The sequence below is a fragment of the Lactuca serriola genome, chromosome 5 (genome assembly GCF_051521515.1).
Source record: "Lactuca serriola cultivar US96UC23 chromosome 5, Lser_US96UC23_V15, whole genome shotgun sequence".
In the NCBI taxonomy this organism is placed as follows: domain Eukaryota; kingdom Viridiplantae; phylum Streptophyta; class Magnoliopsida; order Asterales; family Asteraceae; genus Lactuca; species Lactuca serriola.
The window spans coordinates 7,009,161-7,019,826 of record NC_136412.1 but is presented as its reverse complement, the minus strand read 5'-3'; the positions used below and the strand labels follow the sequence as shown (position 1 = coordinate 7,019,826).

The 10,666-nt window shown below is 29.8% G+C and overlaps 1 protein-coding gene across 1 annotated transcript; it reads right to left on the bottom strand.

Moving 5' to 3' along the window:
- Positions 1–6,508: 6,508 nt before the first annotated feature.
- On the bottom strand, positions 6,509–7,655 carry LOC145049310 (PKS-NRPS hybrid synthetase cheA-like). Its single transcript, XM_078997736.1, has 3 exons — positions 7,476–7,655; positions 7,271–7,394; positions 6,509–7,107 (listed from the first exon to the last, which is right to left on the bottom strand). The coding sequence occupies exons 1-3, from the start codon at positions 7,653–7,655 to the stop codon at positions 6,509–6,511; spliced, it is 903 nt and encodes a 300-aa protein (XP_078853862.1).
- Positions 7,656–10,666: the final 3,011 nt, after the last annotated feature.

Below are 10,666 nucleotides of genomic sequence, written 5' to 3'. Positions count from 1 at the left end.
TATTTATATATTTTGGGCATTCAAATCTCTACTGTAGTGTCTAAATCGGCTTTTAGTACAAGATGCTACATATTTGATCCTTACTAAACAAACTTGGTTGCACCTATAGTAGAGACCTTGGTTTGCACCGAAGATTGGGTAGTAAGTTGGTTGCAGATGTGGACAGCATCGAAGACATTTTCAAAGATGATGACACCACTAAATGTAATTATAAGTTTATTTTATCATTTAATAACAAAGTGGTGGTTATATATTCACTTTTACATTAATTTTTTCCGTATATATGATGTTGGAAGATACGATAAGCAACCGAAATGGAAATAGAAAAATGACGATAAAAATTATTGGATAGTTAGATAGCATTAGTATTTTTGGTAAATAGTTATTGGTTTGTAAGTGATTTTGGTTTGGTTGGTATTTGATTCATGTTTAATATTCTTTTGAACTTGAATTTTGGGTATAAGGTTGTGTGTTTAATGATATTATATATATGTAATGTAAATATTGTCTATTAGGATAGCAAATGAGTGAATGATTGCTAGAAACATGTACTGATTAATGATTAATGTTTTTCAACTTGAATTTTGGGTACATAAAATTATGTGTTTAAATATTTACAATTAACTTGGTAAAATGCATTTTAAAAACTTTAGTTGGATCATTTAAAATGTTTGAAACGTGGTAACACACAATTTATAAATTACAATCTAAAACCAAATATTATTAAGTGAGTTTTTTTTTTCTATAATTATTTGAAAAGGGTTAATCATAATGATTAATTGTTAGTTTATTCTAAACTCTATTTAAAAGTCTTCTATTACAACTCAGAAGTATGCATATATAATATTATTCGTACAATAAACTTTGAATTTTAATTATGTGTAAAGCATATATTTTAGCCATTTTTTTATAACGTATGGAACATGTCTTCGAATTTAAATTAGTATATATAAAAAAAAACTTAGTTTTAAGTTTGTAATCCTCTCTAATAAATAATGAACTTTTTGCCACATCCATTTCTCATTTGTTTGGACACATGTCATTTTTTAGAATTTTAGAATTTTCTATTTTCCACTTGTCATTTTGTTGTATTTTTCATTTTATTAAATAAAAATTCCACATTTAATATGTAAGATAATATATATATATATGTAACATATTTATTAGAAATGATTTATATATGTAATGTATTTAATACATTAAAGGCTCATTAATTTTAATAATTCAAATTTTTTCTCATTTCTTATAAATTCAAACTTTTCAAATTGTTAAAATTTTATATATTTTTTTTAAGTAAACTCATGTAATACATGGGTGTCACAGCTAGTCTTATAACAAAGTTGATTCCTAAACTACTTACATACTCATTAACCGGATATTTGACTCAAATGTTGGTTTTCAAACCAAGTATTGTCATTCTACAAATTGAATCACATATGATCGGCTAGTCATAAGATTTTCAATGCCTTAAACAAAACGACATAATAATGCCCTTTTATCATACAAAATTACAAGATATACATGATTTTATTCCCACAAACTAAAAGTTAGAAACTTCACCTAAAACATGGATCTTGAAGCAAACATATTTATCTAACAATGGCAAAAGGGCATTATTATTTATCTAAAAAAACCATTTCAATATTTAGTTTTTGTTTAATAACATATTTGTTTGAAAGAGGGAGAAAGCAAAGCCTCTATGAAGAAAGGTCTGAAATAGGGAGAAGGTATCTATGAAGTTTCTCAACAAGCCAAATAAATTAAAAAACCATCTCACTTTGGGGATTTGAAAATCCCTAAAAACGATTGTTCAAATATAAACGAACTTAAAGTAACCTAAAATTGGATAACAAGATTAATTAAAAAGAAACAACAAATCAAGAAGAAAATTTTAATGGGAGAAACCAACAAAATGACCACAAATCTGTTGCATCATTATTTCTTACCTATACAAACAGAGAAATGAGATTACAACAATGGCAAAAGAAAACTATAATAAAAAGTGAAATAGCAACTAACTAGTGAAAGTCAACCTTGACCCAAGACTTTTACTATTTTTCATATTTAGTCCCTTGACATCTAGCTATATCATTATGACGCACACCGTTTTTTAATATTACTACAATGCATACACAGATTCAACATGCAGAATGCAGATCATACGCCACAAGAAGGGAGATTTGTTCATCTAGACGGAAGTTAAGTTCTTCTTGGGCGAATCTGTAAGGATACGAACATGTTCTGGGGTCTTCCTCTTCCACCATAAGTAAAAAACAGAGCATGCTATGAAAATTCCGGCGACACCTCCGAGTGTTATTCTGACGATCCTTCCGACCTGCTTCTTGTCGTTGGAAGAACCACCACGGGAAGATACTAGTAAAACAAAACAAAGATTATTCCTCAAGAAATGAAGAAATTGGCATTTGAACCTATGAACCCTAATGCTCGCCGGTGGCCGGAAAACTAACCTTGTGAAACATGTATAGCCGAGATCAAGGGGCCAAATGTGCTTTGAACCGGAATGCAACAAGTACCCTTTCCAGCCCACACCAGATGAACATCAATGATCGTGTTCGTCACGTTCGCTTCAAATGATCTCACCAACGCCTTATTTGATCCCTGTGCTTCGTTTCTTATGTTGAAATCTTGAAGAACCCTTTCTCCCTTTTCAATTTTGTTACATCAAAATTAGGTTAAACATGAACCACAATATCTGAATCTGATCTCAATCTGTAATCAATCGATGTACCTGGATGTAAACATCGAACAAGCGTCTTCCGAGACCTTTCCATGATGATCCTGAATCATCATCCATTTGTATTTCAGAAAAATGGAGTTCGACATTGTATTTCGCGTTTCTCAATCCCAATCCGTAATACCTCAACGAATTTGGTGAGATTCTTGCTGTTTTATACAACTCGGAATCTAAAGTAGCTGTAATTTGAGAAGCTGTCTGTGTCGTGTATTGAGGTCCATTAGGGTTCGATATGAAACTCCCTGTGTTGCTTACTACCCATCTGTTATTCGAACCTGTGTAGACTGATGAAGCTCCTAGGGTTTCTGAATCATCATCGAATGCAACACCATATGTGGATACCATTGAAGATCCACCACATTTTACAGCAAACGAATCGACAGCCATTCAAATAAAGTCCAAATTGATATGAATTCCTCAAATTTTCTGAGACTTTTTGATGTTCATGGAACTTACTGACTGGAACCTTTTCTGTGCACTGGTTATCAGTTACCAGGCAACGTGAGATCTCAGAGGTTTTCCTGCACTGATTCATAATCAGTTCTTGACAGAAAACATCTCAAGAAAATTGGATTAGATGAAGATGATGAAGCACACCATGAAATTTTACCCTTCTAGTAAGCCATCTCCATTTACCAAAGTTCCTACAGCATTCCTGTAGAAGAACTGTTACATTTTATGCAGTGTTTGAATGATTCTTACTTTTTAAATGTTTTTGAAAGTTGAAACTCACATTGATCTTCCAATTTTGGTGAAATTAGCAGGCAAATTCCCAGTGATGGAATTGAAGGAGACATCTCTGTTGTAAGATTATAAAAAAAAATTAAACACATGAATATCGAAGGGCAAAATAGTCAATTTATATGAAAACTTACAATGCCCGGAGCTGTGGAGTTATGATATTCGGTGGAATCACCCCATTTAAGTCATTGCTTCCAAGATACCTGAAAATTTTATAAAATTGTGTTTTAATTGAAGATTTGTAATCTTTTAATTTAAAAAAATAAAAAAATAAATAAAAATCCAAATACTTACAAGAAATGCAAAGATTGTGAATCTTGTAAAGAGTCCGGTATGGCGCCTGTTAATTTGTTGAAGTTTAAGTCCCTTTAACATATTAAGTCAAAAAGAAACAGTTACCTTCAAAGTCCTGCATCTGTTAAGTCCATTAAGTAAAAAAGAAACAATATCTTACAGGATTTGTAAGTTGACAAAAGTGCCAATTTGTGAAGGAATTTCGCCACCCACTCTTGAGCTTCTCAAGGAGCTATACACAAAGGTTGAGTTACATTAAATATTTCCAAAACTTTATAACTAATAAAGGGCATTTTAATCATTTAACGTAAAAACTAATAATCAAAACAAAAGTAAATGAGAAGGTAGTGATTAGTGAAGTCATACAGAATGGAAAGGCTTGTGAAGTTAACTAAGAAATCAAGTGTAGAATCTTCACCACCTAAATCACCAATTCTCCTATAAAAAACAAAAGAAATGAACAAATAGATTAAATTCATTATATCATATAGTCAATATATGTTCTCTAATTATTTCTAAAATTTTATAAAATTGCTAAATGATCTTACAGATCTTCTAGTTTTTAATAATATTAAATTGAATTTGCATCGGCTATTGTTAAAAATTAGAGAAGATGTAAGTTTTCAATTCAATACTTTATACTTGTATTTATTTTCAAATCAAACCTTACACTTTTTAAAACTTTTATATATATATATATATATATATATATATATATATATATATATATATATATATTGTAGACTGTGATTAGTTTCTAAATTGTACTTCAAAATATTTAATCTTTTTTTAGAGACATCAGAATCGCACATATATAAGTTTGTTAAATTAAAAAAAAAACATTTTTTTTTTAATTTATAGAGATCTTAATAATTATAAACAACAAAACATAAATTTGATTTTATTAATTGTCAGATATTATAACTGTATAATTGTTACAATTACTGTGTGTTGCAAATGGAGAAATGTAGGAATTCAGGCGAGCAGCATAAACAGTTTCCCATCCAGCAGACCGTGATGATCTATTGTGACGCCAAAGTGGTAAAATAGTAGGCATTGGATATGCTCCATGTAAATCAACCTTCACATAATGATCACCTCTAACAAGAGCAATAACAACAACTCTATGAGTTGAGATGTCTTGTGGACCAAGCCATAGTGGAAAACATGTTGATGGACTATCTTTGCTTAGAAAAATAACTATTACATTATACTTGTTAGCAATGAGAAAGCTAGTGACCGGCATAATTAACCAACGATCTTTTGGTGCGAAATGTGATCCATTGAAATCAAATGAGTGATGTATGGTGTTTAAATCGTAATAAAAAATTTGTGCGTACTCAGCTGGGTGTGCTAACAACTCATTCTGTAAATCTAAGCGGATTTGACGCCAAATATCTTCACTATAACCGAGACACGTAGCTATTGCACGAAACCCACAATTTCCATCTCCCCTCACGTTTTGTATGTTTGTGACATATGGATGAAATTCATACGGAATTTCATTCATAAGTGGATTTGAATTATACATTACTTGTTCTTGGTTGAAGTACGAGCTATGCATCGATTGTTCCTGATTAAAAGTTGAGTTGAACATTGGAGGTTCTCGGAACGAGTACGTACTGTGCCTATCCGGTTTCTGGTTTAGATCAAACAAATTAGACCGCATATAATCAGGCGTATAAGTAGAAATGCTACGTCGAGACGGATATTGAGTTGGTGGCGCTTGAGTCAGTTGATCTTGAGGTGGTGGATCTTGAGTTGGTGGGTCCTGGTTTAAATCGATATGGGTTTTCTTGAAAAGTTTCTTCTTTAAGGAGGGGCGCCCACGAGTATTTTTGTGAGTAGCAGGTTCAGAAACTGAAGTTGTTGACAGCGTGATTAAGTTTAGTAACTTCCTTGCTAAACTTAACTTAACAGGTCTTGATTGTTTTTCGTAATGAGCATTAAACATATTTACCTCAACTGCACAACCCAAATTGTCATCTTCTAACGATTTGCATTCTAATAAATCAAGTTTCTTCCAAAACTTGTCTACTGAATGAAGCGGTACACAATGACCCTTTTTAACAAATATAGCTTGTTCATGCGCACATGGCAGCCCATAACTTGTACGTACTTGACATCCACAATTTTCATAAACAAATCCAAATTCTTTGGACCGCTCATATTCTTTGAAAATGATATAAAGTGCATAAATTGAAACGAAACGACACAATGGTTTTAGATGTGGTATTTCGTAGTACCGATGTACAATCAAAATTTTGTTATACGCAAGACTCGCTTTTATACCTGTGTATTGTGACTCAACAACATCAGCAATACGCTTCAATGATTTGGCGATATTTGATCGTGATGTTTCGACATATCTTTTTAACTTGGCATGTTGACTTTCAGCTCTATTAGTTGTGTGGTTGCCAAAGTTAAGAAACTTATCGTCCATGCAGACACAAACTTTTCTTTGTGTGGTGTCAACCATGTTTTGTTTAGATAAGAAAATGCATCTGAAATACATAAAAAATTTCAGTTGATGTAATGAATTATAACATATTATAATGTATATTTAAAAATACCTGGATAATTGTTCGTAATTTTTTCAACTTGTGCCAAATTCTTGTTGTATGCTTCCTTTGTTTCAGAGTTAACCAACCTCGTCCATGACGTATAAAGAACATCCCAACATGATTTGCATTACTTCATGATACTGTTATTTATATGTCATCTGCAAAGTAATCCTTTAGCATCTGGAAATATAATAATGTATGCGTTCACTAGAGCCATTTCTCTATCAGTCACAATAACACGCGGCAACATACATCCTTCCATTATCGATTTTAGACAGTCTAAAGCCCAAACATAGTTGGACTGTTTTTCTTCATGCATGTACACAAATGCAATGGAAAATATCATATTTGTTGGAGTTACACCAACAATCTCCAATAGAGGCATCCCGTACTTGTTTGTCTTATATGTTACATCCATTAACAAGACATGTGGAAATGCACGCCATATTTCTAATGATATTGGATGAGCAAAGAATAAATCTTCTAACTTATTTGTCAAAACATTTGCACGACTATAATAAACATATCCATTTTGATCTAGAAATTCCATAACACCTTGCATTTGAGTTTTACCTTCTCTCTCCCTACGTCGAAGTTTTTCGTCTGCATTGTAGATAGTTTTGAGAGTAGATACATTTTTTGGATTTAGGTTTTTTAGTGCAGATAATATATCTTTTGGTTTGACATTTTTTTTCAACAAATCTTCCACTATTCGACATTCATATTCAGTTACCCGTCGTGGATAAGGATGACCTTTTAAATATAATGACGGCTCATGGTTATGAAATTCACATATCATTTTTATCTTCCAAGAATTATCTACTGGCGAATATTTACCCTGTAGGCTAAATGGACAATTAAATTTTTTTGTCCCTGTTTTTTTTTTTTTTGGAGATTTGTGTACTTTTGTATGTACCTCCACGGTCACATTGAAATACAACATTAAAGTTACGTTTAGAATTTTTTATGACGATGACATAACCTAAAGTATTTGCCATATTTTGCACCCAATCCATCAATTCTTGACGAGAATTGAACACCTGACAATTATATTATTATTAGTAGCCAACAAATCCATTTGATGCTTACATTACAGTAACAACATACTAATGAATTTATACCTTATTTGTTTTGAAGGGTGATGTGTCATCGAAGAAATAACGACTTTCGTTCAAACTTTCATTTTCATCTGCTTCATTTGTGTCCATTGGATGAATATCCGTTTCGAATGGTGATGTGTCGTCGAAAAAATAGTTACTTTCATTGAAGCTATTATTTTCATGTACTTCATTTGTCTCCATTGAATGAATATCATCTCTTTAAACATAACAAAGAGAAAAACATATATAATAATAATAATAATAATAATAATAATAATAATAATAAGAAAGGTTAAGTACAATACCTCATAATATGTGTCACCCATCCATTCTTCCCAACTTGTCATTTAATAAAATTAATATTTATAAAAAATATCATATCTTTGCTTTTAAGGAGCAAGTCGCTTTCAGTTTACCATATAAGAAATACCAATCCACTATATATAGAAAGAAATTGTAACCAAAATTTCATTTTTATCGCTTCTATTTTTGTTAATATTTCATAGTTTATATTTCTTATTTAACAAATTGATTTTTTTCTATTAATATTTAATAATATTCATTATTACTCTTCTTGTAAATGTATTCATGAGATCATTTTAATTAAACAACTTTTATGAATAAGTAATATGTTTCTATTTGTTAGTTTTCAAAATTAATAAAGTTTTAAGGGTTTAAGATTTAAATTGATAAAATCTAGGGTCTTTTCTAAAACTACAATGTAAACCGAAGGTATAAAATTGTAATACTATATTTTATCGATAAAACGATTATTTTATCGGCACACATATTAATACATTTTATCGACACATATTAATACATTTTATCAGCACACATATTATTTTAATAAGGGTAATTCTAAATGCGAGTAAAGCGAGTCGTGTTTGAGGAAGTTAGGGTCTGGGTTTTGGAGTCGCTATCTCTGAGTGCATCGATCTTCCCCATGGTTTGGTCCCAACTGTTTCTTGCATTGTCTTGGTTTGTATAAATATGTTCTTGTTCACCAGTCGTATAATCACGAAGTCGCCCACCTTACCGGAGGCCTGTAATTGCTGTGACGGTGTGATTATTTGAGGCTAAGCCAGAAGTGGTGGTGCTTTTCTGGAATAAGAGGGGAGACGATGAATAAAATCGGTTATTATTAAAAATAATATTAAAATTTAATTAGAATTAATTAAAAAAAATCAGATTTTTAAAAAATAAGGGAATTAATGATCCCTTAAAATCCGAAAATTTCCTTTTTTAAAATAGGTTAATTGACCAACATACCATTTTGGTGAAATTTATGTGATTATATGATACATGCTACCCTATGGTAATATCATAGACCCTCAGATCATGACTGTTGATTATATTCATCCAGTGGTCCAGATTTGTGCATTCTGGCACACAATAGTTACTAGAAACAATATAACATACATACATATATATATATATATATATATATATATATATATATATATATATATAGAATCAAGATCAAATAAGAAGGAAATTTTTTGTAAGAAGGTAAGAAATTTTTTTTCTACATATTTTTTTCGCGAACAAACAAAATGAATCATTAGATGATTCATTTGTAAGATGATTCACAAGAAAAAATTCTCAAAAAAACATCTCGATGATTCATTTATACAATGATTTTGTTGTTATTCACTAAAATTGTCACAAAAGTGAATTTTTTCTTAATTTACTTAAAAATGAATCATAAAGATGTTTTTTTGGGAATTTTTTCTTGTGAATCATCTAGTGATTCATTTCTTTTGTTCGTCAAAAAAAATATGTAGAAAAAAAACTTCTTACCTTCCTACCAAAAAAAATTTCTTACCGGATCTATCTCTTATATATATATATATATATATATATATATATATATATATATATATATATATATATATATATATATATATATATATATATATCATTGTAAACAAACTGAACGTTCATCAATTCAGCCATATTCGTTTATTTGTTTGGTTAAATATAAACGAACGAATATAAAAAAAAATCGTTCATATTTATTCGTTTTGTTTATAACTTTAGTTATTGGAGTTTTCATTTTACTATTATATAGCGAGTTTGCCTAAAAAATATACATCCATTTATATATAACAAATCATGAAACAAATCTAGTTTAATGAATATTAATTCAACAAAAAAATAAATTTATAATATTAATGTATTTTTAACGTATGTAATAGATTGTGATTTCTTAAGTTAATTTACAACTTTTATTTGTTAATTGTTTCAAAATTACTAAAATAAAAAGAGACTAAATATAAAATAAAAATTTTAAGTTATATATATTTTGAAAATCAATCCAAATAAAAAGGGCAAAAAGTAAAATATAGAATTTAATGGGAATGCGTCAGTCGCAACATGATCATATGATTGTATTTCAAAAATTTATAATATTAGTTTACTAATTTCGAAGTAATACACGAAACAATTCGTGCATATAGGAGGACCCTAAGGGTGTCGGTCCCATCCTCAATTCCTTAGACTATCACCGTTCAATCAATCCAACTATATATTAAAAAATTATTATTTTTCTTATTAAAATATAGGTCCAAATCATACCAAAATTTTATCCCTCGTTGCTAATTCAACCCAACACATATTTTTCTTATTAAAATATACGTCCTAGTGATACCAAAATTTTATCCGTCGTTGCTAATTCAATGCAACACAAGTTCCATCTAAAAAATTATATATAAAAATTATATCAATATTAATCTCATTTCATTTTATAGAGAAAAATAAATTATGTATTTTAGTATATTTTATTTTATTTTTTAATACATAATTATTTTTCTCTACAAAATGAGATTAATATTAATATAATTTTTATATATAATTTATTTTAAAGTCAAAATATATTTATTTCAATTTTACTTTTGGTTTGTGAAAATTAATATAATCCCCCTTAGTAGTTGACACTCGAACAATGAAAAAGGTAAAAATATGATGAGCTGAGTTCATGGTCATGAGATCGTGTTGGGTTGTCTCATTTTTTTTATTGGTGAACTATACTTTTGACTTACCAATAGGGGTAGTCTAAGACTATCCCTATTGGTGAGCAGCTCACCATGGTTCATCCAAAAAATTAAAAAAATAAATGAAATAGTGTGAGCGGATTGCCCCCACAACCCAGCTCATCATAGTTCACCATCTTTTTCTCTCATTTTTCTTTTTATATTTCATTTATTTTATAA

What these genes read in the sequence shown, in the direction of transcription:
- LOC145049310 (XM_078997736.1), bottom strand. Translation starts at nt 7,655, where the DNA reads ATGGAGACAAATGAAGTACATGAAAATAATAGCTTCAATGAAAGTAAC. An exon ending in CACCCTTCAAAACAAATAAG is followed by an intron (nt 7,395 to 7,475) that starts GTATAAATTCAT and finishes TATAATTGTCAG; the next exon opens with GTGTTCAATTCTCGTCAAGA. An exon ending in ATTTCAATGTGACCGTGGAG is followed by an intron (nt 7,108 to 7,270) that starts GTACATACAAAA and finishes TATATTTAAAAG; the next exon opens with GTCATCCTTATCCACGACGG.